This window comes from Oncorhynchus clarkii, chromosome 5 (genome assembly GCF_045791955.1).
Source record: "Oncorhynchus clarkii lewisi isolate Uvic-CL-2024 chromosome 5, UVic_Ocla_1.0, whole genome shotgun sequence".
In the NCBI taxonomy this organism is placed as follows: domain Eukaryota; kingdom Metazoa; phylum Chordata; class Actinopteri; order Salmoniformes; family Salmonidae; genus Oncorhynchus; species Oncorhynchus clarkii.
Window position 1 is genome coordinate 77852691 of NC_092151.1, and position 27003 is coordinate 77879693.

The 27003-nt window shown below is 45.3% G+C and overlaps 3 protein-coding genes across 3 annotated transcripts; 2 read left to right on the top strand and 1 right to left on the bottom strand.

The window, feature by feature from the left end:
- Window positions 1-1535: 1535 nt before the first annotated feature.
- LOC139410232 (proteasome subunit alpha type-7-like) lies at window positions 1536-4263 on the top strand. The gene is made up of 7 exons (XM_071155703.1): window positions 1536-2055; window positions 2413-2539; window positions 2787-2911; window positions 3107-3229; window positions 3430-3549; window positions 3779-3841; window positions 3932-4263. Exons 1-7 carry the CDS (start codon window positions 1954-1956, stop codon window positions 4025-4027), a joined length of 756 nt encoding a protein of 251 aa, XP_071011804.1. The 5' UTR covers window positions 1536-1953; the 3' UTR covers window positions 4028-4263.
- An 821-nt stretch (window positions 4264-5084) lies between these two features.
- On the top strand, window positions 5085-16417 carry LOC139409763 (TAF4B RNA polymerase II, TATA box binding protein (TBP)-associated factor). Its single transcript, XM_071155144.1, has 16 exons — window positions 5085-5265; window positions 5400-5618; window positions 6056-6189; window positions 6692-6799; window positions 6975-7142; window positions 7416-7538; window positions 9609-9698; window positions 9824-10039; window positions 10741-10876; window positions 11200-11284; window positions 11457-11626; window positions 12702-12832; window positions 13965-14090; window positions 14391-14447; window positions 15455-15562; window positions 16271-16417. The coding sequence occupies exons 1-16, from the start codon at window positions 5085-5087 to the stop codon at window positions 16415-16417; spliced, it is 2199 nt and encodes a 732-aa protein (XP_071011245.1).
- A 2228-nt stretch (window positions 16418-18645) lies between these two features.
- On the bottom strand, window positions 18646-24853 carry LOC139409764 (uncharacterized). The gene is made up of 6 exons (XM_071155145.1): window positions 23270-24853; window positions 22511-22587; window positions 21737-21961; window positions 21389-21533; window positions 20918-21223; window positions 18646-18807 (listed from the first exon to the last, which is right to left on the bottom strand). Exons 1-6 carry the CDS (start codon window positions 24851-24853, stop codon window positions 18646-18648), a joined length of 2499 nt encoding a protein of 832 aa, XP_071011246.1.
- Between the last annotated feature and the right edge of the window lie 2150 nt (window positions 24854-27003).

Below are 27003 nucleotides of genomic sequence, written 5' to 3' on the forward strand. Positions count from 1 at the left end.
GCCCTGCTAGAGCTGCCCTGGTCAACTGTAAGTGCTGTTATTGTGAAGTGGAAATGTCTAGGAGCAACAGCGGCTCAGCCACAAAGTGGTAGGCCACACGAGCTCACAGAACGGGATCGCTGAAGCGCGAGAGTTCCAAACTGCATCTGGAAGCAACGTCAACAAAAGGACTGTTAGTCGGTAGCTTTATGAAATGGGTTTCCATGGCCGAGCAGCCGCACAAAAGCCAAAGACCACCATACGCAATGCCAAGTGTCGGCTGGAGTTGTGTAAAGCTCGTCACCATTGGTGCAGTGGAAACACCTCTCTGGAGTGATGAATCACGCGCCACCATCTGGCAGTCTGACGGACTAATCTGGGATTAGTGGATGCCAGGAGAATGCTACCTGCCCGAATGCATAGTGCCAACTGTAAAGTTTGGTGAGGGAGGAATATTGGTCTGGGGCTGTTTTTCATGGTTCGAGTGAAGGGGAAATTGTAACGCTAAAGCATACAATGACATCAGATGATTCTGTGCTTCCAACTTTGTGGCAACAGTTTGGGGAAGGCGCTTTTTCCTGTTTCAGGATGACGATGCCCCCGTGTACAAAGCGAGGTCCATACAGAAATGGTTTGTTGAGATCTGTGTGGAAGAACTTGACTGGCCTGCACAGAGCCCTGACCTCAACCCCATCTAACACCTTTGGGATGTTCGGCTGCGAGCCAGGCCAAATCGCACATCAGTGCCCGACCTCACTAATGCTCTTGTGGCTGAATGGAAGCAAGTCCCCGTGACAATATTCCAACATCTAGTAGAAAGCCTTCCCAGAAGAGGAGGCTGTTATAGCAGAAAAGGGGGACCAACTCCATATTAATTCCTATGATTTTGGAATGAGATGTTTGATGAGCAGGTGTCCACATACTTTATAATAATAACAAATTGTTAATTAAGATTAATTAAGACTTTTAGAATTGTATCCTCTTACTGAGCCTCAGTGACTATTCCTTAAATCTGAATTTCTTCACTGGACCAAGTACAATTAATTGACTAATTAGGGTTGGGTAGTAGCCAATTCATGTATTGTAAATGCATTTACAAACACACTTCAATTAGCTAAAATAGCTGAGAGACACTTACCAAGAGTTAAGTAAAGTAAAAAAAAATTTAAAAAAAGCTTTCTTGTCCAGTACATCATGTGATGACTGACAGTTGAGACGTATCTTCTTCAAGCATAGGTTGGTAGCACCTTGTTAAATGGAAAAGTGACCAATTCTGAATATTTTGGCGAACTCCTGGCAGACTTGATACAAGCTATTGTGTAATGATGTAATTCTTCACTGGATCGGTCTGAACCTTTGCACACACTGCTGTCATCTTGTGGACAACACCTAGATTACACCTATAATCATTTCTCAATGTTTGGCTTTTCTCTTGCTTTCTCTAGCAAGATGATGGAACAAAAAAAAACAAACATTTGTTTTGTTTATTATCTTTAAATCAGGTCTAATGTGTTATTCTCCTACATTAATGTCACATCTCCACAAACTTCAAAGTGTTTCCTTTCAAACGGTATCAAGAATATGCATATCCTGGCTTCAGGTCATGGAGCTACAGATTTGGGTATGTCATTTTAGGAGAAAATTGAAAAAAAAAGGGGTCTAGTCCTTGGCAAGGACAGGCTCGTGGTAATGGCTGGAGCAGAGTAGTGAAATGATATCAAACACATGGGTTCAATGAATTTCACCACTGAATACCTCAAAATAGCTAACTAGTTTACCATTTAATTGTAAAATATCTCTTCTTCAAATTGATGTTTTGTGGACGTCCGGTTAGTCCTTTCTGTCCAATCGCACCAACCGCTGGTGTGTAGCTTGAACCGCATGCGCAGATTTGTACCAGTCAAAATCCTCAGCGGTTTATTTGGCTAACAAGTGAATACTTCTTCGTATTTTAACTTTTCTTAGTAGTTAGAGATGGCCGCTAGATATGATAGAGCTATAACAGTATTTTCCCCCGATGGACACCTGTTTCAAGTGGAATATGCACAAGAGGCTGTGAAAAAAGGCTCTACTGCGGTGAGTGTTATTACTACTAGCTAAGTTAGCTAGCTAGCCAATTTAGCAAGGCTAACGTTATCTTTAGTTACTTTTCACTCTCTTGCATTTGTCATAACGTTACTTCATTTGCTTTGTGAATTTGACCTGACAATTGATAGCTGAATTAGCTAGATTAGATGATTATTCAATATAGCTAACTTGCTAACAACGAGATACACATTCAGCGGGGACAGCATGACTTGCATGTAATTGCTAACCCTCCAACTAGCCCAGCTAGCTAGCAAACAGGTTTTGTTCAACGTTGTTTTTATTGCAGTCGCAATGCGCATTTCAGAACATGGTAATATGCTGACTAATCATTGTTATTTTGTGCAGGTGGGCATCAGAGGGAAAGACATTGTCGTTTTGGGTGTTGAGAAAAAGTCTGTAGCTAAACTCCAAGACGAGAGGACTGTACGCAAGATATGTGCACTTGATGATCATGTCTGTATGGCATTTGCAGGTAAGACCATCCATTTACTCACACACCCAGTCCTAACCACCTGTTATCAGTCTGATTCGCCTAGTTAGCTAGTTTTTATTGAGCCTTGCTGTAGTTCTCACTGGTTTTCAATAAACTTTGATTTGATTTCAGATGCAGAACTGGTTTTGTTAGTCGAAAAGCAGGTATTTTGTGTCAGTTTTGAGTAAAAGGCCTGAAATGTAGAATGTTGTGACTCAGACATTGTCCCTCTCTTCTGTCCTTCTAGGTCTGACGGCCGATGCTCGTATCGTTATCAACAGAGCCAGGGTGGAGTGTCAGAGCCACCGGCTTACTGTAGAGGACCCTGTTACTGTGGAGTATATCACACGCCACATTGCCACACTCAAACAGGTAGACTGCATGCAAAACACACTGGTATGAACATGCTTCACTGCCATAGAAATGAATGTTTCTTGGTAGTGGTAGTCATCCTGGTTTCATTGTTTTCTTCCATTGGGTGCCTAATGAACATGATCCAGGCAGTCTCTCACACAGTCAAACCCATTGAGTAAGTGTGTGAGTCTCTCTCTTTATCCCCCCCTTCAGCGCTACACACAGAGTAATGGACGCAGACCTTTCGGTATCTCTGCTCTGATCGTGGGCTTTGACAACGATGGAACCCCACGACTCTACCAAACGGACCCATCTGGAACATATCATGCCTGGAAGGTGTGTAACACTGTCCTCTCTCTTATGTATAGTAGATCACACTCTGCTATCCTGCTAAATGGGTAGAAAACATAACACACAGGCCCGCACACTAATGCTGGCATTATCCAATCTGTTTGGTGAATTTTTCACTTTGGGGGTGTGGTTTATTCTTAGTGTTCCATTTTCTATGTGTTACCTCTCAAACTTCTCCCCTGCAGGCCAATTCTATCGGTCGCAGTGCAAAGACTGTCCGGGAGTTTCTGGAGAAGAACTACACAGACGAGGCCATCGCTACTGACAACGAGGCTATAAAGCTGGCCATCAAAGCCCTGCTGGAGGTAGGCTAACATAAGGCACTAACATTTGCTTGATTCACACTAGAAGGCCAACAAGGCAAGCTGTACTAGGCTGGCCTGATTACCCATCTACCATAGTTTCTGGAAATTAAAATATCTGAGCCGGGAACAATATGGTTTATGTTGACCCTATAATGTGAATTGGGCAACTAAGTCACTAATGGGTGTTGATTGTAATGAACATGCTTACCTCCTGACCCTATGCTTACAGGTTGTTCAGTCAGGAGGAAAGAACATTGAGCTGGCAGTGATCAGGAGGAATCAGCCACTGAAGGTACACACACAAACACTAAAAGCAGTTAACTGAACAATTAATTCTCATTTGAAATCATTACTAATTCCCTGTTTTGTACATCTTTATCAGCTTTTGGAGTCTAAAGAAATTGAAACCCTTGTGGCTGAAATCGAGAAGGAGAAAGAGGAGGAGGCAGAGAAAAAGAAGCCGAAAAAATCTACATAAATCAAACTAGTCTGTCACATGACCTGTTTTCAGTTTGTGTGAGGATAGGATTCAATAAGGGTGAACACAAACACCCCCTTTATCCTAGACACAGACTCGTCTCCATTTTATATATTTTGTTCTGTAGTGTGGCTACTACTGTTATGTTAGCACATTATTCTGACCCTGAACTGAAGCATTTGACTCAAATAATGTTTTTATAAATTGAACCTTGAATAATAAAGATTGTGATTTTATTTTTGACTGCTCAAAGGGGTATCATTACCATGTTGTAAAATAACTGTTACTCATAGGCATTGTTGACCTGATGGGATAATGAGATGTGAGTGCAGTGCATTCTTATTTGCTTACATAGGAAATAGAATGGAACCAAGAGATGCACATTTTCATTATGGATGATTGCAAATAGTACTGCATTGGGCAATTTAGTTTTGTATTGGGCCAGTAACCGAAAGCAAGGCACTTAGCCCTAATTGCTCTGGATAAGAGCATCTTAAATTACTCAAATGTAAATGTGCTGTAGCCTAACATTTGTGTGCAAATAATGGGTGTACACAGTATTTCCAGAACTGATGTAGTGAAATTGAGTATAGTTCAAGTGTTCACTTTTGGGGATGCTTGGCTTCCAGGCAGCATTTATTCTCCGGGAAACACCGGTATCGCGTGCAGGTGGCTCATATTTCTGCGTCATCGCGTAAACCAGCCAATGAGAGTACAGTATAACAGAATCCCTCGCGCTTTCAGAGCGCAGTGCAGACTCCGTATGCACGCTACACATGGCTACAAACTCTTGGTCACTTGCTGGGCGCGTGGGTTTGAAGATGAATGAACACGACTAAGGTTAAACCTGCGATTTTTCATGTTTTTCTGTGATTCCTAGACTGGCATTTCCAACAATTCACTAGACCTGTTCCACTTGCTGTTTATTGGTGGTGCTAGTCAGTTGCCCGCTAACTAGCGACAAAAAGCAACTACCAAAGGATTGCTATGGTGAGGTCATCTGAGAGATATTATTGCAAACTAAGTTATTGTATGTTTCAATTTAGATTTCAAAGTCATGCCAACCACCGAAAACTCCGCAAATGAAACTCCAAATCAGGCAGAGAAAAGTGCCTCCCCGGCAAACAGTGGCAGTGGAACAGCGAATATCTCGGACACTATTGTGCAGGTGGGAGCGACAGTCAAAGCCCAGACACCTTCTGCCAGTTGCCCTGCAATACCCCCCTTCATTTCGAAAGGTACAACGAAAGACCCCGACCCTGCCCAAACCCAGCCACAGAACGCAAATAATGGATCCAGTGCCACCCAGCTTCCGTTGTCCGTGATGCATGTTGCACCTACTACCGCGACCGTGACTGTCGCACCTGTCCAGGCAAGCACTCAACCGGTCACGTCATCCACAACCATAAAGTCAGTTGTGAGCAACCTGCCTCCAACGGTGGTCATGATAACCACGGGACTGAGACCCATTTCTCCAATGGTTGCGGGACCGAGAGTGAGCTCTCCAACGGTGACCATGAGCGCACAGCCACCGGTGCGCATGAGCTCTCCTTTGGGACCAGCGGTGACTCGAGTTGCCACCGCGACCCAGGTACCGGGGAAGGCTGCAGTGATAGCCATACCAAGACCAACAACTTTTCAGCAACCAGCTGCATCGATCAGACCCCCACAGACCACGTCTGTCCAGCTTCCAGCCAACTTTCATATCCCGCCAGGTGAGTGCCTGACCAGGCATCACCTGGAACTGATTGAAAGCAAAATGGAGGGAGGTAGGAGTAGGGATATTGGAGAAAAAAAGTGCAAATGAGCTAGTGGATCTTTCTTGATTCATCTTTCCTCAATTCCTCACAACCACCAATCCTTCTCAAACCTTATTGGAGAAGTTCCAAGGTCCCCCCCCTTGGACCTTCTCCTCCAATGCATTTTGAGGAGGAGAGAGGACACAATGAATCAATGAAAGATTAGCTGGCAAAGTGTGTAGAGGTCGTCTTAAGGGGCACTTTAACATAGACACTGTTCTGTCGACAGGCATGGTGCTCATCCGTAGTGACAGTGGCCAACTGATGCTGGTGTCCCAACAAGCTTTGGCTGCAGCCCAGGGCCTCGCAGCCAGAACTCCTGGCACTGGGACCTCTCCTAGCCCAAGGCCACCAACCACACAGGTGTGTGTGGGGGGTGGCTCTGTGTGTGTGTGTGAGTGAAACTGACAGGTGTCTTATGTACCTACCTGGAAGATGAATGTGTGTATTAGGGCTGTAACTGTGTGTGTGTGTGTTAGGGCTGTAACTGCGTGTTAGGGCTGTAACTGTCTGTGTGTGTGTTAACCTGTGACAGGTGTCTTATCATACTATGTATCTACCTGGAAGATGAATGTGTGTATTAGGGCTGTAACTGTGTGTATATTAGGGCTGTAACTGTGTGTGTGTTAGGGCTGTAACTGCGTGTTAGGGCTATAACTGTCTGTGTGTGTGTTAACCTGTGACAGGTGTCTTATCATACTATGTACCTACCTGGAAGATGAATGTGTGTGTTAGGGCTGTAACTCTGTGTGTGTGTGTGTGTGTGTGTGTGTTAGGGCTGTAACTGTGTGTGTGTGTGTGTTAGGACTGTGCACTGGATTTATGGCTTACTGTGGATACAAATTCAGCTGTTATGTCATTAAAGGTGTCTGCAGCGACTGTCGTGAGAAAAGCTGAGAATCCAGGTGTGATCAGAGTGCCTCCTCCTCCTAGCCCCCATGTGACCACAGCACAGAGTACACCCATGGTTAAGGTACGCTGGTCTCAACCAATGTTCAAGGTCTGGTTTAGTGTGTTATTTAACTACAGGTATGGTTTGATTTGTGGATAAAGAGTGGTTAATATGTGGGGTAACATTGGACATTACTATATGACTTTTCAGTTACCATTTTCTGTCTGCATGCGTGTTTTGCTCTGCTTCACTCCAGGTCGTAGGGGTTGCTCCGACCCCTCCTGCAGGCCAGATCCAGATCCCCAGGCCTATGATCCGCCCAGTGGCCCCTGTCACAGTCACCCGTTCTCCTGGCCCTGGTCCTCTCATCATCCCAACCAAACGCACCAACACCCCCAGGGCCACACCCCCCACCATCACACCTGTGAGTCAGACCGCTGACTGGGATTGGCTAAAGCTATTGTTTAGCATATCTCTGGGTCATGTTCATTAGGGTGTAATGCTACATAAAGTTCAAATATAAATGTATAGTGTAAAAATAAAAAATAAATGATTGCCAGGTAGGTGGGGAATTTTGTCAGCTCTATTCATTGCATTTCTATTGGCACATTTCACTTACCTGGATACACCCAAGGTTAGTATGTCTTTCTGTTGCTCAGTGTGACCTCTGACATCTCCCATTATGCTCTCTGTTCAGGAGGTCCTGGAGAATGTGAAGAAGTGTAAGAACTTCCTAGTGACGCTGATCAAGCTGGCCTCTAGTGGAACCCACTCTGCTGACATGGCCAAGAACGTCCGAGAACTCGTCAAGAGCCTGCTGGTACACACACACACACACACACACACACACACACACACACACACACACACACACACACACACACACACACACACACACAGTATAAAATAAATAATACAAATACCGAACTATAATGTGCACTACCATTCAAAAGTTTGGCGTCAACTAGAAATGTCCTTGTTTTTGAAAGAAAAGCATTTTTGTCCATTGAAAATAGCATCAAATTTATCAGAAATACAGTGTAGACATTGTTAATGTGGTAAACTTTTGAAAGGTAGTGTATGCTCACATTTTTTGGGAAAATTCAATTATTTTATAATACAATTTGTCAGAAAGTAAAGGTAAAATTAATGTTATGTCCTTAAATAATTTGGGCACTGTGTGCTTAGGGCCATTGTCCTGTTGGAAGGTGAACCGTCACACCAGTCTGAGGTCCTGAGGGCTTTGGAGCAGGTTTTCATCAAGGATCTCTCTGTACTTTGTTCCGTTCATCTTTCCCTCGATTCTGACTAGTCTCCTGGTCCCTGCCGCTGAAAAACATCCCCACAGCATGATGCTGCCACCACCATGCTTCACCGTAGGGATGGTGCCAGGTTTCCTCCAGATGTGACGCTTAGCATTGAGGCCAAAGAGTTCAATCTTGGTTTCATCAGACCAGAGAATCTTGTTTTTCATGGCCTGAGTCCTTTAGGTACCTTTTGGCAAACTCCAACGGGCTGTCGTGCCTTTTACTGAGGAGTGGTTTCCGTCCGACCACTACCATAAATGCCTTATTGGTAGAGTACTGCAGTTACGGTTGTCCTTCTGGAAGGTTCTCCCATCTCTACAAAAGGAACTCTGAAGCTCTTTCATATGTGGCACTCAGGTTCTTGCTCACCTCCCTGACCAAGGCCCTTCTCCCCCAATTGCTCAGTTTGGCTGGGTGGCCAGCTCTGGGAAGAGTCTTGGTGGTTCCAAACTTCTTTGATTTAAGAATGATGGAGGCAACTGTGTTCTTGGCAACCTTCAATGCTACAGAAATGTTTTGGTACCCTTCTCCAGATCTGTGCCTTGACACAATCCCTTCTCGGAGCTCTTGGGACAATTCCTTCAACCTCATTGCTTGGTTTTTGCTCTGACATGCACTGTCAATTGTGGGACCTTTTATATAGACAGGTGTGTACCTTTCCAAATGATGTCCAATCAATTGAATTTACCACAGGTGGACTCCAATCAAGTGGTAGAAAAATATCAAGGATGATCAATGGGAACAGGATGCACTTCAGCTCAATTTCTAGTCTCATAGCAAAGGTCTGAATACTTATGTAAATAAGGTATTTTATTTTAAAATTTATGTTTTCGCTTTGTCATTATGGGGTATTGTGTGTAGATTGATGAGGGAAAACATTTATTTAATCCATTTTAGAATAATGTTTTAACGTAACAAAAGGGAAGGTGTCTGAGTACTTTCCAAATGCACAGTATTTACCTATTAGAAACTATTTGAATATCAAACTCACAATTATAATTACAAAACCACACTCTTACCAAGAAATGTGCTAATTGTGATGGTAGACATTTTGAAGAAGCAGAACTAAAAAAGGATTAAGGTGACAACCCCAAATGTGATCTCATTGAAAAGCCCAACGTGTCCTCTAAGGTACAACAGGACCTAACTCAGTGGGCTTAGAAATACGGACCAAAAACAACGTACTGGGTCTCAGGAGGATATATTGTAACATTTTAGAGTAAGACTAAAATACACAAACCATGCCTTTCAATAATGAGAAAGTAAAGTGTGCCGTGGCCTTCCTGTGAAGAAAATGTTTATGTAGGGAGTCAAACCTGTGGCCTAGGATTATAGAGTAAAGAAAAATAGAAGTGAAATTTGAAACACTTATAGGATAACAGCTCAGCATTGTGTACTTAAAATGTAATATGGTCTGTTTGTTAATCGTGAAGTGTGAATGTACAAATATGATATTTAATGGGGGTTTAACCGGGTTGGTAACCAGGGAAAAGCACACTCACATGCTCACACTACTTAAATAATCACACATTCGAATGCTTTCTCATACACACTTTTTCCTGTCTCTCTCTCTTCTCCTCCAGGATGGGAGACTTGAACCTGAGGAGTTCACTGACCAACTCTACCGTGAGCTCAAGTCTTCTCCCCAGCCCTACCTGGTACCCTTTCTCAAGGTGATGTGATCAGAGAGAAACACCAACACACAAACTGGACATTCTCTTCCTTATTCATCTCCCTCTCATTCTCTGTTCTTCACTCACTCTCTCTTTCCTCTTCACTCCTATCTCCATACCTCCAGAAAAGTCTCCCAGCTGTGCGGCAGCTCACCCCCAACCCACAGCTCTTCATCCAGGAGGTTGACCAACCGAAGCCACAGGCTCCAGCCACCTCCAAGGCCCCGGCCTCCAAAGCCCCGGCCCCCACTGCAGGCCGCACCCCTACCCTCCTCTCCACCAACTCTAGGCCTGCCCACCTCAGCGCTGCTAGTGGCCAGTCAATCAAATCCACCCAGCTAGTAAGCCAGACTCTCAATGATTACCCAAGCATCAGGCAGAGGTTTCCGTCAGGATATAAATTTCCATTTTATTCAACACAAACGCCAAGCATGATCCCAGGTCAGGGCTCCTATATTATCCGGTCTATATCCATTCAAAAGTTCTGGGCTTGGCGACTCCAACCCTGTATAATGTACCTGAGGTTTACATAGTAATCCAGTTAAAGTGTAATATAGATGTAGAGTCCCTGTTGTGTAGCAGGTAGCTCACTTCTCAAAGTTCTTCTCTGCACTTTGTCTTCATTCTCTCTCTCCTAACACACGGAGCCCTGAGGTTAGGCCTAATTCCTTTAGAGCCTAGGCTGAGGACTAACTAGGTTACAGCTACTGCTCCCAAAATGAGGATTCTCATCAGTTCTCTTCTGCACACAGACAGACTTCCCTCTGCAGACAGACACACACAGCTCTCTCACCTTCAGAAGGAAAACTTGTAGCAATATTTATTCAGATTTCCTGTCATGTTGATTACGTAATTAACAGTGTGACGAACAGCTCTGTATGAGTGGATGTAGTTGTGTGTGTTTGGAGTTTTAGGAGCATCACACTCAGCATTATTCTTCAATCCCTGAGTAGATCATATACATGTCCAGATGGTCTGGTTTGTGAATGGTTTGTGTAATTGTGTTCGATGCTCAGTCTGAGGTGTGTTTGCCCCACCACAGGTGATCCAGCAGCCTAGAGGTGTGGTGTATAAGCCTGCTGTGACAAACCCCGCCCCGGCCCGTACATACCTGTCTGTTCAGAACAGGAGCCTGGCCAAACCTATGGTCATACAGTCAGGACAGTACTACAACACAGGTAGGACCACACTCACCTGACAGTCTCTCACACACACACACACACACACAACACAGGTAGAACAACACAGGTAGAACCACACACACACACAGCAACACAGGTAGAATAACACACACACCGGTAGAACCACACACACACACACAGCAACACAGGTTGAACCACACACACACACACACAGCACTACAACACAGGTAGAACCACACTCGCCTGACAGTCTCACACACAGCACCACAACACAGGTCAACCACACCTTACACGTCAACTGACTAAGGCCATTTTCTCCTCACTACTTTGTGTTCTCATCTTCCTTGTTGTCCCCCTAGGTGCTGTTGTCAGGCGGACTCCTTTCCTTGTCCCACCGTCTCCAGCCCAGAGACACGCCTTCAAGGACAGTGTTGGTTCTTTCAGGTAACACATACATTTGTGACCAGAGCCTGTTGTACTGCACCAGAATGTATGGAGGGTCCAAATATTTTATAGCTATTCACTGAACGCTAATTCACTCTAAGCCAGACCCGAGTTATCTTGTTTGTCTGAGGTAGATTTTTTTCTGTTAACTCTGTTTACTTGCTTACCTCAGAGAGGAGGATGACATCAACGATGTGGCCTCCATGGCTGGGGTCAACGTGAGTGAGGAGAATGCCCGTATCCTAGCAACCAACTCTGGGCTCGTGGGCTCTGTGGAGCGATCCTGTCAGGACAAACCCTTCCTGTCCCCAGCCCCGCTGCTCACACACATCCTCCACACTGGTACCCACAATCCTTCTCTCTACCCACAATCCACATCGCTGCTACTCTCACACATCCTCTACACCAATATCCACAATCCCTCTCTTTTCCCACAATCCTCTACTGCTCACACACATCCTCTACACCAGTATCCACAATCCCTCTCTTTTCCCACAATCCTCTACTGCTCACACACATCCTCTAATGGTACCCACAATCCTTCTCTCTACCCACAATCCACTTCGCTGCTACTCTCACACATCCTCTACACCAGTATCCACAATCCTTCTCTCTACCCACAATCCACCTCGCTGCTACTCTCACACATCCTCTACACCAGTATCCACAATCCCTCTCTTTTCCCACAATCCTCTATTGCTCACACGCATCCTCTACACCAGTACCCACAATCCTCCTCTACTGCACACACACACATCCTCCACACCGGTACCCACAATCTACCTCTACTGCTCACACACATCCTCCACACTGGTACCCACAATCCTTCTCCACTGCTCACACACATCCTCCACACTGGTACCCACAATCCTTCTCCACTGCTCACACACATCCTCCACACTGGTAACCAGTAAAGATGTACAACTTCTGCACTCCTTCTGTGCTTTAGATAGGCGTCATGCCTCTGGTCACCTGCAGGGAGCAATGTTGACTAGAAATTGACCTTTCTTAACCTCAGATACAGAAAACAATGAATCTCTCCCTCTCGCCTCAGTGTTTCAGAATTGTAGGAGAAATGAGGAGAATGGAATTAGTGTGGCATAGTGGCGATGTCAAAATGTTCAGAATTAAAGGTTTATATGACTGTAAGGCGTTACAGAGGGTAGTGCATATGGCCCAGTGTATCACTGAGGCCAAGCTTCCTGCCATACAGGACCTAGATACTAGATGGTGTCAGAGGAAGTCCCAAGTCATAGACTGTTCTCTCTGCTACCGCACGGCATGTGGGACCGGCGCACCAGGTCGAGGTCCAAAAGGCTCATTAACAGCTTCTATCCCCAAGCCATAAGACTGCTGAACAATTAATGAAATGGCCACCCGGACTCTCTCGCCTTCTCTCTCCATCGCTCTCTCTCAGGTGAGAAGTTTGGAGTGTCCGAGGTGGGGTCAGACGTGGTCAGTCTGGTGTCTCACGCCACACAGGAGCGTCTCAGAGACCTGCTGGAGAAAGTCACAGTGGTGGCACAGCATCGCAAGATTGCCCTCAAGGTGTTCTACCCTGGCATCACTATATTCTACACACTACAACAGCCCTACCCTGGCATCACTATATTATACACACTACAACAGCCCTACCCTGGCATCACTATATTATACACACAACAACAGCCCTACCCTGGCATCACTATATTATACACACTACAACAGCCCTACCCTGGCATCACTATATTATACACACTACAACAGCCCTACCCTGGCATCACTATATTATACACACTACAACAGCCCTACCCTGGCATCACTATATTATACACACTACAACAGCCCTACCCTGGCATCACTATATTATACACACTACAACAGCCCTACCCTGGCATCACTATATTATACACACTACAACAGCCCTACCCTGGCATCACTATATTCTACACACTACACACCCTACCCTGGCATCACTATATTATACACACTACAACAGCCCTACCCTGGCATCACTATATTCTACACACTACAACAGCCCTACCCTGGCATCACTATATTATACACACTACAACAGCCCTACCCTGGCATCACTATATTATACACACTACAACAGCCCTACCCTGGCATCACTATATTATACACACTACAGCCCTACCCTGGCATCACTATATTATACACACTACAACAGCCCTACCCTGGCATCACTATATTCTACACACTACAACAGCCCTACCCTGGCATCACTATATTATACACACTACAACAGCCCTACCCTGGCATCACTATATTATACACACTACAACAGCCCTACCCTGGCATCACTATATTATACACACTACAGCCCTACCCTGGCATCACTATATTATACACAAGCAATACAACAGAGGTCTCCAACTCTGCTTCTGGAGAGGTACTTGGAGTACAGGCTTTTGTTCCAGCCCAGCAGTAACACACCCGATTGGAAAATTCAACTTATCGAGCACTTCTCTTTGCTGGACCGTGATTAGGTGAATCGGGTATGTTAGTGAAGGGCCGGAGTAAAGTCCTGCACATACAGAAGCTCTCCAGGAGTTTAGAAACCCTGCACTACACCATTATTATCATTATGATGCCCTCATAATACACACACTACAACTGTAACAGCATTTCACAACTTGTACTACAGCTCTTGTAGAATCCCCATGGTCTCTCTGTGTAGGAGGACTACAGTCACGTTCAGACCAGTGATGTGCGTTCCCAGCTCCACTTCCTGGAAGAGCTGGAACGTCTGGAGAAGCAGAGGAGAGACGACGAGGAGAGGGAGACACTGCTCCGCGTCGCCAGGGTACATGTTGCAGACTAATGGGGTTTCAGTTTTGACAAGGGGTCAAGAAGCTACTCAGACATGATTTTGATTATTTAGCATTTTGTGGTGAATGAGTGCGAGTGATGGGCGCTACATTATTCATATTAGCTACTGTGTATTAAGTTCTTGGAAAGAAAAACAAATATTGACTGTATGATTATAGTATGCTGAGGACATGGCTGCTCATGATTACTTAAGTTGTCTGGTCTAGATGAACCATTGTAGAACCCTGCTGCCTCCAGAAGGTCAACATCTGTCTGTTTCTTTTCTGCTTCACAGAGTCGCTGTAACACCGATGACCCAGACCAGCAACTACTGAAACAACGGGCCAAAGAGGTTTGTGTGTTATGTCATTGTGTGTGCGCTTGCTTTACTTGAAATCAGACTGTCATTTCCAAACAGTTTGAGGGAAGCCGGTTCCCAGGGAAGGACAAGTAGAACACACACACATCAGCTCATTAAGGCTCTGTGCTGTTACTGGTAGCCTCAAAATGAGCTTCATTTTTAGATTCTTTCTCCTCTTCAAAGTTATAGCTCAGTGGTGGAGCATTTTCGAAAAGTTTTACCACATCTAACCTAATAAATACTTTTTATTAGTAATGTTTGGGAATTCTATAATGCCTGCTATTTCTTAGACTAATTGTTCATTTAGTAAATCAGATTGTGTGTGATGTTTGGCTGAGGGGGTTGTAGGGGCTGAGGCTGTAGCTAGATGAGACAGAGCCAGCGGTGGGGTACTGGTAATAAAGAGGGAGGAGAGACTGAGGTTGTTTTCTCTCCGTTGGTGGATCGCTCACGGCAACAATGTTCCCAGAGGTCTCTCCACGGCAACAGCAGAAATCAACAAAATAGTTTCATTTGCATACCCAGCCTGTGTGGGTGTTCAGACTCACCCTACACATCCAAGCCCCAGAGAAGGTACAGCTGTAATTGGAGCTAATTTTAATGGAGCCTGTTTCTGGGGCTGGAGTTGAGGCCTGCGGCAGGCACAAAGTGGAATCAAATTAGAACACCTACGGTGTGTGTGAGGTTGTCTCTATGTGACCTTGACAACATTATACATTAATTGGTTGAGATTTGGCTAGTGTGATTCTTTATTGGCTCACTGTATATCTCACTGTATATCGTTTTATGGAAATTACCCTAGCTTCAGTGTTTCAGTTATTACTTTATGAGCATTCAACTTCTCATCCTATAGAGCAGCGTTTCTTTAACCCCAAGGGGTGCACATTTTTTAGTTTAGCACTACATAGCTAACTCAAATATACAAAGATGGATAATGAGTTGGCAGGGAGTTTGGGAAACCTTGCTTTATAACCCCCCCCCCCTCCCTCTCTCTGTAGCTCCAGCAGTTGGAGCAGGCTCAGCTGCAGCACAGAGAAGCCAACCTCACTGCCCTGGCTGCCATCGGACCTCGCAGGAAGAGACCACTGGACTCCAATGGAAACCAGGTATGTACAGTATGCGTGTGCGTTATTATACTGAAGAGTGGATGGAGGTTCTTGGTTATCAGTGTTTTTATGGTATCTGTGGCAGATTTTCAATCTTTGAAATCAGGTGGGCAGGGGATCTACCAGGTGGGCATTGGATCTACCAGGTGGGCAGGGGGTGTACCAGGTGGGCAGGGGGTGTACCAGGTGGGTAGGGGATGTACCAGGTGGGTAGGGGATGCGTATATGAGGAACACCTGTGTTAGTGTCACTGATAAGAAACAACATTCAGGGGAGACTAGACCTGTGACGCGAAGGAGCAGACATGCGCAGGACTGTTAGTTTAGGTTAAAGTGTCTAATTGAATGGAGTTTATTTAATTCCCTGGCCCTGCAGGCGATGGGTTTAGAGATGAAGCTCTGTAAACTGAACACATTAACCGCTGCCTTTGAACTGCGTTACCCAGAGGACCCTGCAGCCTGAGGAGCTTTCCTCTCCTGCCTCCTCTCCCTTTCCTTTGTAGCGCTACAGGGCCTTCCTTTCTGCTCTCTAAGGCATCACCTCTGTGTGCCAGAATTTGAAGGAGAAACGGCGGGGGGAGACGGGAAGCTGTTTGTCATAATGGTAATGTTGAAAAGTTTAGGATTAAATCTTTATCTGTTGGGCCGTTCATCTTTCTTTTTCTCTCTCTCTCTTTGTTGGTGTTCACCCCCCCACCCTTTCTCTCAGGTGGGGCCAGGTGGCATTATGTCAGTACTACAGAGGGCTGGGGTTCAGAGAGTGTCTGGGGTCTCTCTGAGGGACCTACTCTTCTGTCTGGAACAGGACCCTCCTCTACGACACTCTCTCACTCTCTACAAGGGCCTGCTCAGATAGTATCTCTCCCCCACCGTTTGTGCCAGATTCTGTGTGCCTTACCACTCTTTCAGATGTATATTATATTTATTTTGATATTTTTATTTTGTTATTTTTGTTATGCATTTTATTTCCTAACAATTTGTAGCACAGTCAGCAATGTAACTGAATTCTGCTGATTCATGCTGAGAGAGAAAATATTGTAGTCAGGTTGGCAGGACCAAACATTTTTATATTACACTTTTTGAGAAGGGCAACTCTGTGAGAGAAGAGGTCATAACAGTAGAAGTCAGCTCTGTGTTACAGCCTAAAGCAGTGACCCTCTGCCCTTAGTGTGATTCAGTGTTCTGTGGTGAAGTCATTGACTCTTCCTTGTTTTTCAGTTTCATGCTAATAATATCATTCTTTACTTTGATGTTTACATGGTTGACCTGATGATTGTAAACCTGTGACAATTTAAAATAAGTTAATAGCAAACCCTAGTTGAGTGTCGTACTGTGTACTTTTACAGTCTATCAGGGATTCTTTGTTTATTTCCACATTACTCCCACATTACTCACACATTTTCATGACAATGTTATGCTTCATAATTGATACCTTTTTTAGGTTGTCACTTGGAGGGAGAAATAGTGATCCTTCACAGCGTGTGTGGAAATGTGTCAGTTGTGGATGTGTTTGAGATTCATTATTCCGCTATCTCTGAATACAGAAGAGAGGAGCTTTAAGGCACAGAACTACCTTTTGGCAATGAAATACAGAGGGTGGAAAGAATGAAGTGGATCAGAATTCTTTCAGCTGAAAAGGCTGCTGACCAATAACTTAACACTAAGCTAGGCAAACTGACCGTGTGCCAGTTAAAGAAGGATCTGATAGTGGAAATGAATGCTGACCCTTAATGTGGAGGTTAGCTACGTAGACTGTTTCATATAACTGTTCCAGTTATAGCAAATGGTTAGGGAGTATTTGAATTCATGTGATTACTGATTGATTAGGTGATTGCTGAATTATTGATCATCGTCGGCAACGTTAACAAGCTCATCATATGTCCCACTGCTTCCTGTTCCTGTCTCAGATCAAAGACAAGCCCCTCCCTCTAAAAGCTTGTCAAATCCAGGAAGACAAAGGCACTTTAGTGTACTTAATATTCATGCATTGCTTATACATATTCATTAACTACTTTCTGCTAAACTCTGAAGCAGGTGGAATATTTACCATGCCACCTAAAATTAATGCAAACCTCTCCCTTAACTTTCCGGTTTCATTTATACGGTGATGGTAGGTTTGTCATCTGATCTGTGATTGCTAGCCTAACTAAAATGAACATTTTAGTGAATATTCTCATCATTTACAGTTTCCTGACTAACTAATAGACACACACACATGCAGACTTTTTTTTTGTATGAAACATGTTTTTACATCCTTTTGGTACATTCGTTTATGAAATTAAATTTCCTTTAGTGTGACAGACAGTTTTGATACAGATCTCAAGTCCTCTGCTGCTCAAATGCTCAGCATAAAACATGCAACAATTCAATCTCTGACAAGACAAATCTCTTTTATCATTGTGCTGAATATAAAGTGTAGAAGAACCTCATCAGAATTCCATTGTCATAATATTAAGACTTAACATGTGAAAACCATATTTTTGGTTTATAAAAATTTCAAAAAAAAAAAACTTCCATGAGTTCCTCGTAATAACTTTAGCTTCACAGAACCATATATTTTATCTATTTAGTTTAGGCTGGGTTAGATTTCCCAGACACTTGTGCTTTTTAACATTCAGCTGCATATCTTCCATGTTCATTAGTGTCGTTTCTCCATTTCAGAGGTTCAGTCATGACCTCATCCCATTCTGTGATTATTTACATTATTGTAAGAATCTTAATGAATCCACATAGTATTATTATGACACTATAAAACAGAATAATCCTACACGGTAACATGAGTAGTATGATGACAGTGCTAATGTTGCTTCTCTCTATGCTATAGGTCCCTGCTCATGGGGAGAGGGGTCAGTCACTATCTGCGTACCGCCTGGTTAGTGACTTCCATAGTTCATTGCGGTGAGGTCATAGTTCTATTGCTCTCCTTTGGTGTAGGTACAATCACCGTTTCATCATGGCAATACCTATGTCCACAAAATTCTAAAACAACTATTGGCGTTCCCTTGGAGATGGAGGCGTGGCTTTCTGGATTCTCCTGACCAATTATCCACTGACCCCTGACCTCTGATCTGACCTGGGTCGGGCTTAGTCCAGTGCTTCCTGTTTGATGCGGATGAGGGTGTGGCCACGCTGTCCGTTGCTACTTCCCTCCCTGCGTAGGACGTACTCGCTGAACTGGGAGGAGTCTACTCCCCCGCCACACGCCCCTGCTATCTCGAATCCTCTCTGTTGCAACCTCTCCAACACCTGTCAATCAAACACATACATTACAGACACCGTACACACACACTTGTGGTCAGAATAACCACTCGGGTAGACACAGACTCAGATCTCAAGTTTTAATCACATTCACAACAATTATTTGGGGTTTGACAAAAAGAGAGTAGACAATGAATCAGGTAATTGGTGGTCTGATACAGTATGTATGGAAGGTCAGTTGACCGTGGGGCAGAGAAGTGATTTCAGAGGGGCTGATTCAGGGTCCAGTCATACCACAGTCATACAGGACTCCAGTTTGTGGAAGAGAACCAATGTGTGAATATGTGCAAATGTGCTACTAACAATAGCACAGACAGTGCCCATAGGGCCCAAGTTCACTCATCTCTCTCTTTAGCAAGACTCAGTCTGACTAAAGAAGAGCCAGCCATCTCACCCTGTCCTTCCCTGACCTAAAAACCAAGTGACAGACAGGCAGATCCTCTCTATCGCAACAACTCACACATACAAACACAGATGCAAACCCTTTTTCTAGTGCAATATTATGTGCATCCCAAATGGCACCATATTCCATATGTAGTGCACTATGGGCCCTAGTTAAAAGTAGTGCACTAAATTGTGAATACGGTGACATTTTGTATGCAGACATTCTCTCTAGCTGCAAGATGGCATTCCATTAGTATACACTGAAGGAGCATCTGTACCTCTATCCTGTCTGTCTCGCTTTGTCGCCCTCTCCTCTCTTTGTTTGTTGCAGGCAGTAGGCTAAATTAGAAACCTCTGTCTGCCTCCATCCCTCTCTCTCTCTGCCTTGAAGGCTCTGCATGTTCAAACCGACATCTGCAGTGGCCGTACAGCATTTACTGTGATGTGGCCTCCGCAGAGATCAGAGCATTCATACTTCTTGCACTTCACAGAGCAGGCCAGAGCTGTTTTAAAGAAAGTTGTCAAGGAAGTGAGTTTGTGATTATACAGGACGTCCCGCCTCCACCTACCATCAACCAATCATGTCAGTGCAGTGCTATAAGGAGCTACTCTACATGACAAAAGGTATGTGGACACCTGCTTGTTGATCATCTCATTCCAAAATCATGGCCATTAATATGGAGTTGGTCCCACCTTTGCTGCTTTAACAGCCTCCACTCTTCTGGGAATGCTTTCTACTAGATGTTGGAATATTTCTGTGGGGACTTGTTTCCATTCAGCCACGAGCATTAGTGGGGTTAGGCACTGATGCTGGGCGATTAGGCCTGGCTCGCAGTCGGTGTTCCAATTCATCCCAAAGGTGTTCGATGGGGTTGGGGTCAGGGCTTTGTGCAGGCCAATCAAGTTCTTCCACACCGATCTTGACAAACCATTTCTGTATGGACCTCGCTTTGTGCACAGGTGCATTGTCATGCTGAAACAGGAAAGCGCCTTCCCCAAACTGTTGCCACAAGTTGGAAGCACAGAATCATCTATAATGTAATTGTATGCTGTAGTGTTATGGTTTCCCTTCACTGGAACTAAGGTGGTAGCCCGAACTATGAAAAACAGCCCCAAACCATTATTCCTCTTCCATCAAACTTTACAGTTGGCACTATGCATTTGGGCAGGTAGCGTTCTCCTGGCATCCACCAAACCCAGATTCATCTTTCGGACTGCCAAGTGGTGAAACGTGATTATCACTCCAGAGAATGTTTCCACTGCTCCAGAGTCCAATGGCTGCGAGCTTTACACCACTACAGCCAACGCTTGGTATTGCACATGGTGATCTTAGGTTTGTGTGCGTGCGGCTGCTCAGCCATGGAAACCCATTTCATGAAGATCCCGATGAACAGTTCTTGTGCTGACGTTCCTTTCAGAGGCAGTTTGGAACTCTGTAGTGAGTGTTGCAACCAGCAGACGCAGTAGCCGATGGCCACGTTTCATATCTAACTAGGATTAGTCTCTCTTTCTCTGGCTGGTCTGGCCCTCTGAGGTTATACTATGCTTGTGTCATGGGTACTAGTTAGTGGGATGTTACCTATACAGAGTTGAGGTGAGTTAATGTGATGTTATGAGTTGAGGTGACGTTATCTGTTAACTTAGTATTTTTGGTTGTTGTAGGGTATTTGTATGGTTATTCTATGCAGTGTAAGGGTAGTGTCTGTCATGTTACCTGTACAGAGTTGAGGTGACAGTATCCGTTGAGTGGGAAGCGTATGACGTGAGTAGAGTCATGATTCCAGCCTGCGTTCAGGGAGTTACACATGACGTCCCCGACCTCTGGAAACACCTCCTCGATCAGAGCCCTGTCCCCACTTAGAGTGATCCTCTCCCCCAGCTCTGGAGCTACACGCACCACCACACACTCACACACACGCCACACCTTCCTGGCCTCGCGCTCACTCCTCCAGCGTTCTAATTCTGCTTGTAGTGGAGATAGCTGGAAGAACCTGGCCTCCTCATAGAGTAGAGAGTACTCCTGTAACACACACACACAAATGTACACAGACATGCACACATAAACACAATGATCATCAGATTCTTAAAAAGAAAATGTATCCCACAAAGCTTCACATTATATGTTATAAGTGTGCAATTACAGACAAGGTTTTCCAGGCCTGAGTGCAGGGTCAGATAAACTCACTTTGAAGTCGTCAGGGACGAGCAGTTTTGCCGTCCGCAGGAAGTTGAGGATGTAGCGGAACATGTGACCGTCTCGGTCTATGAAGTAGTGCTGCTTCAGACTGTCCAACACTATGGGCTCTGTCCCGTTGAACAGACGACCAATCCTGGGGGGAAGGGGATATCATTGAGATCATCATCAGAGTGTACATGTTTGAGGGGATCAGTTTGAGCAAGGCCAAGCGTAGAATTGCTAATCTTGATCACATAATGAGTATGTATTTGGGATGCAAGGTCATTTGTAGATCAGTGATTGCATTCCACTTCAATGTAGTCAATCTTAAACACCCTATGTGTGTGCGAGTCTTACCGTGACTCTGGGTACTTGGTCAGTGTCGCCAGGCTGCTGGTGTACATGTGACCTCCTACGTCTATGTGTACAGGGGCGTTGGTTTTGGTGAGCTGGGCGGGGGTGGGGATGCCCCCTGAGCCCAGCGGAGAGGCAGGGGACTGGGAGACCAGTGGCCGGCTGGCCATGCTGCTATTACGGCTATCCTGGGAGAGAAGAAGAAGAAGAAGATACACAAATGTCCAACTGAAATTTGTCACAGGTATTGTGTGTGAACATAGCACACAGTCATTCCCTGAGTGACTAAGTAGAGACAGGACACTAGTAAAGAGTTGTAGACTGGGACTTCATTCATACTCCGTCAACGTTTTTAGTACAATTAACTCATGATGCACTGAACTACATGACGCAGAGTGGTTTTGGCCCTTTTCAGTGTCTGTCTGTCAGGGCTAACTAAGGACAGTGGAGTGGGCTGAGTGTTGTTAAAGAAACTCCGAGACAGATATGAGTCTGTCTCCTCCTCTGCTATACAGGTTCCAGGTGAGACAGGTGAGGACATTCCTGTAGAGGAAGGATTTAAACACCTTAGAAATGCTTCAAGTAAGTTTTCAGCTGACAAGCTATGAAGTCTACTGGTCAGCATTCACTGTGGTAAGTGCAGTGAGGGAGAAAGACAGCCATGGCCGAAGGCAGTCTGCCTCTTAAAGCTGAGAAACCGGTAAATAGTGAGAGAGATGGATGTATAGCTGATAAAGCAGAAAACAGATGAGCAGAGCTGTTAGTGCTGCAGCAGACATGTGCATGTCTCTAGGGTCACGACAGGCAGGCTCCTCTGAGAGGAACGACGCAAAAACATTAAACTCATTATGATACTGGATATACACGCACATTCACACACACTCACCCACACAAACACAATATTTTTTTCATTAGGGGAAAGAGGCTTGAGACAGCCTGTCGTACTATTGTTCATTATAGTGCCTGTGTCTCAGGAAAATGTGAGCTTTAGGCAAATTGGTATAAAATAAGTGTGTGAGTGAGTGAGAGCTTGCACGCTCTGGCACTCCCCCTGCGGGCTCCACTGTGGTGCATGGTGGGTAATTGTGGGCCTGGGGCGCCATCACCCATAGCAACAGACAAAATCCCAGAGAGAACTCACTCATGTGTCCTCTACTTTGCACTCACAGGCTTGTCCCAAATGGCACCCTAACCTCTATACATACAATGAACTGCTTTTGACCAGTGTCCATAGGGCTCTGGTAAACAAATTGTGCACTATATAAGGGAATGTTGCCATTTGGGACTCTAACACAATGTTCATGACCTCTTTACTAAAGCACCTAGAACACCCAATGACAGAACTCACTCCTAAACAGTACAAACACACACATCTTACTGGTCAATACTTCCACAGTAAATGGAAAAGGATGTAAATCATTACATTTATGCATAATCTGTGGATGCTTTGGAGACTAGTAAAGTTATTCTACATTACATTTAGAAGACTGCTGATCAATTAAAAACCTGTGTTGGTGCAGTGTGAAACAGTGTTACCTGCGCTGCTACCACGCCAGCTGGTAAAGGAGCGGGCGGCTGGCCGTGGGGCTCCGGGGATCGGGTGTCCACGGGCTCGGTACCGTCCACTATAACCACCGGGGACTCTCCGCGTTCCTCGGAACGCACACAGAGCTTCTTAGGTGATGGAGGTCCAGAGACGTCGCCGGGGCAGTGAGAACGACATTTCCTTGTCGTTCTCTGCGGCTTCAGTTCCACTGCGTCCGTGACCTGTCTGCTATAAGGGATCACGAGCTGGAGATAAGACTGTGCGCCACCATTGACCGTTTCCGAGGCAACGTGAAGCGATACTGACTTTGACCCGATACCAGCGATGCTGTTGAGCGTTGCTATGGAGACTGCGCCGATGCAGTGGTTGGTGTAGGTCTTTGAAAGCTTGGCAGCACGCGACAGCATCTGCATCCTCGTGCCCAGCAGGTTTTTACCGATTGCTTTGTTCTCGTACCATGTCATGTCGCTTAAGCAGCAGTGGTCTCGCGGGCGCTGGAAGAACGCTTTGCACAGCGGGTTCCGTTTCGAGACATACTTCACAAAGCTGGCATACGGACAAAACTCAGTGGCCGTCTCATACATGCGCGGCAGAGTATCATCATCCGTGTCTGGTCTTTTTTTAGTCCAGGACGCCGAGCGAGACTTGTGATACGGCCCCAGCGCTTTGAAATAGATAAACTTTCTCCCATCCTCGTCTATGGCTAGCCCGAATGAATCCTCCTCCAGCTCGCGCTGATTCTCTCTCCCCCTCGTGCAGAAATACATACATGTCTCGAACCACACTTTGTTGAGAAGCCCGAACGGCGTATCGGTGTTAAACACACTAGAGGTGTAGAGTTTTCTCAGGTCCGCCCGCGTAATAGCCTGTTTTTGCACAACGGGACCGGCACCTTGCTCCTCCAGCTTTCTGATGACTGCGGCCAGGGTCAGGTTGGCGCTGCGCAGTTCTGGGTCCTTGGTGAGGTCCAGGGTGCGACAGTAAGGCGGCTCATTCAGGTAGCGGTTCAGAGAACTCCGGATGCTGATGAGAGAGGACTTGCTGTAGAGCTGGCCACTCTTCGATCGCGCCTCCGCGTAGAAGGAGCGCAGGACCGCGCACAGCGCTTCCTTGTCCAGAGTTTCAAAGTCAGGACTTTGGGCTTTCTCACTCAGGTACTCCCGGAAGATCCTGACTGCGTACCTAGTAGCCAGGCGAGTGTTCTCGCTCAGTCTGGAGCGGTCAGACCGCTGCAGGTCTCCCTCCGGATCCGAGTCCAGTCCGGGGATGTGGAAAAGTCTGGGGTCCGCCCCCGCTCCCGGTCCCATCCCGCTGCACTGGTCCGTACTGCCCATACGGACCGCTTCCGTCTCCATAACCGAGCAGCTGCCGGGGTCCACACATTCTGCCTCCCACTCCAGCTCGACATCCTCCTCGTCCTCCCCCTCCTCCTCGCCGGTGATCTGCACCTCCTGGATCTCATCCTCTTCCGCCTCGTCTCCGCTCCTCTCAGTCTCTGGGCAGCTCATGTGCTCCACCCGCTCTGTCCCCGCCGTGTCGCTAGAGCAGTCTGCGCTGCCAGGCATTCTCGCCATATTGCAGTCTGTGTAGCAGTCCTCAGGCAGAGCGCATGCGCTATATTGGACCGCAGAGCTAAGAGAGCTTTGTGTTACTGTTTAGTGACCTTCAGCTAGGCACGCGCTCTTAAAGGTGCAGGGAGCGAGCGAGTGGGTAAATGAAGCGCGCTCACAAAAAAGGCTGCAGTATTGGACTGCATATTGGACCACTCACATGCAGCACGAATATGTAACGGTTTCATGTCTCTCTTTAATTGAAGTAACTGCTGCATTTGATAAGGCAATACCTGACACACACACATACACACAAAAACCTTTCCCTGCACATGACACAGGCCAGGGTCAGCGAGGTTTCTTGGGGAAAATGAGAAACTAGGGCTGTCAGAATGAATCAGTCAATTTTTTTTTTTTATCACAATTAATCCCATTATCTGGAAGTGTTCAAAATACATATTTTATACAGCTTTACTACAATACAACGTAAAAAACAAGTTATTGATGTTAAAGAGAGTGTGCTTTATAAATGTACCAGATTTTGCTTACCTTTACTTTGGACAAAATCAATATTCTTGTAATGCCTTTTGAATAAAAAAAATCTTAAATTACAGCTCAATTTGAGCAAATAAGGCGATTTACTCTGACATTTTTTCATTGTTTGACAGTCCTAATATAAACTCTTTAGTGAACATTCAGTACTTTCCTGGTTGTCATACACTGTACTCTATCTGAGCGCTACAGTGCCTTGCAAAACTATTCATCCCCATTGGCATTTTTCAAATTTTATTGCATTACAACTTGTAATTAGATTTTTATTTGGATTTCATGTGATGGACATACACAAAATAGTCTAAATTGGTGAATTGAAATGAAAAAACAACTTAATATTTCAAAAGGAAAAGTGGTGCGTGCATATGTATTCACCCCTTTGCTATGAAGCCCCTAAATAAGATCTGGTGCAACCAATTACCTTCAGAAGTCACATAATTAGTTAAATAAAGTCCACCTGTGTGCAATCTAAGTGTCACACAATCTCAGTACATATACACCTGTTCCGAAAGGCCCCAGAGTCTGCAACATCACTAAGCAAGTGGCACCACCAAGCAAGTGGCACCATGAAGGCCAAGGATCTCTCCAAACAGGTCACGGACAAAGTTGTGGAGAAGTACAGATCCCAGGGTTGGGTTCTAAAAAAATATCTGAAACTTTGAACATCCCACTGAGCACCATTAAATCCATTATAAAAAATGGAAAGAATATGGCACCACAAATCTGCCAAGAGAGGGCCGCTCACCAAAACTCACGGACCAGGCAAGGAGGACATTAATCAGAGAGGCAACAAAGAGACCAAAGATAACCCTGAAAGAGCTGCAAAGCTCCACAGCAGAGATTGGAGTATCTGTCCATAGGACCACTTTAAGCCGTACACTCCACAGAGTTGGGCTTTACGGAAGAGTGGCCAGAAAAAAAGCCATTGCTTAAAGAAAAAAATAAGTCAACATGTTTGGTGTCCCCAAACATATGTAAGAAGGTACTCTGGTCAGATGAGACTAAAATTGAGCTTTTTGGCCATCAAGGAAAACGCTATGTCTGTCACAAACCCAACAGCTCTCATCACCCCGAGAATATCATCCCCACAGTGAGGCATGGTGGTGGCAGCATCATGCGGTGGGGATTGTTTTCATTGGCAGGGACTGGGTAACTGGTCAGATTTGAAGGAATGGTGGATGGTGCCAAATACAGGGAAATTCTTGAGGGAAACCTGTTTCAGTCTTCCAGAGATTTGAGACTGGGACAGAGGTTCATCTTCCAGCAGGACAATGACCCTAAGCAGTCTGCTAAAGCAACACTCGAGTGGTTTAAGGGAATCATTAAAATGTCTTGGAATGGCCTAGTCAAAGCGCAGACCTCAATCCAATGGAGAATCTATGGTATGACTTAAAGATTGCTATACACCAGCAGAACCCATCCAACTTGAAGGAGCTGGAGCAGTTTTTCCTTGAAGAATGGGCAAAAATTCCAGTGGCTAGATGTGCCAAGCTTATAGAGACATACCCCAAGATACTTGCAGATGTAATTGCTGCAAAAGGTGGCTCTACAAAGTATTGACTTTGGGGGGGTGAATAGTTATGCACGCTCAAGTTTTTGTGTGTGTGTGTGTGTGTTATTTC

What these genes read in the sequence shown, in the direction of transcription:
- LOC139410232 (XM_071155703.1), top strand. Translation starts at nt 1,954, where the DNA reads ATGGCCGCTAGATATGATAGAGCTATAACAGTATTTTCCCCCGATGGA. An exon ending in GAACATATCATGCCTGGAAG is followed by an intron (nt 3,230 to 3,429) that starts GTGTGTAACACT and finishes TCTCCCCTGCAG; the next exon opens with GCCAATTCTATCGGTCGCAG. An exon ending in CCATCAAAGCCCTGCTGGAG is followed by an intron (nt 3,550 to 3,778) that starts GTAGGCTAACAT and finishes CTATGCTTACAG; the next exon opens with GTTGTTCAGTCAGGAGGAAA.
- LOC139409763 (XM_071155144.1), top strand. Translation starts at nt 5,085, where the DNA reads ATGCCAACCACCGAAAACTCCGCAAATGAAACTCCAAATCAGGCAGAG. An exon ending in ACCCCCCTTCATTTCGAAAG is followed by an intron (nt 5,266 to 5,399) that starts GTACAACGAAAG and finishes GCACCTGTCCAG; the next exon opens with GCAAGCACTCAACCGGTCAC. An exon ending in CACTGCTCCGCGTCGCCAGG is followed by an intron (nt 14,091 to 14,390) that starts GTACATGTTGCA and finishes TCTGCTTCACAG; the next exon opens with AGTCGCTGTAACACCGATGA.
- LOC139409764 (XM_071155145.1), bottom strand. Translation starts at nt 24,853, where the DNA reads ATGGCGAGAATGCCTGGCAGCGCAGACTGCTCTAGCGACACGGCGGGG. An exon ending in CTGGCGTGGTAGCAGCGCAG is followed by an intron (nt 22,588 to 23,269) that starts GTAACACTGTTT and finishes GTGTATATCCAG; the next exon opens with TATCATAATGAGTTTAATGT. An exon ending in GACCCTAGAGACATGCACAT is followed by an intron (nt 21,962 to 22,510) that starts GTCTGCTGCAGC and finishes GACAAATTTCAG; the next exon opens with TTGGACATTTGTGTATCTTC.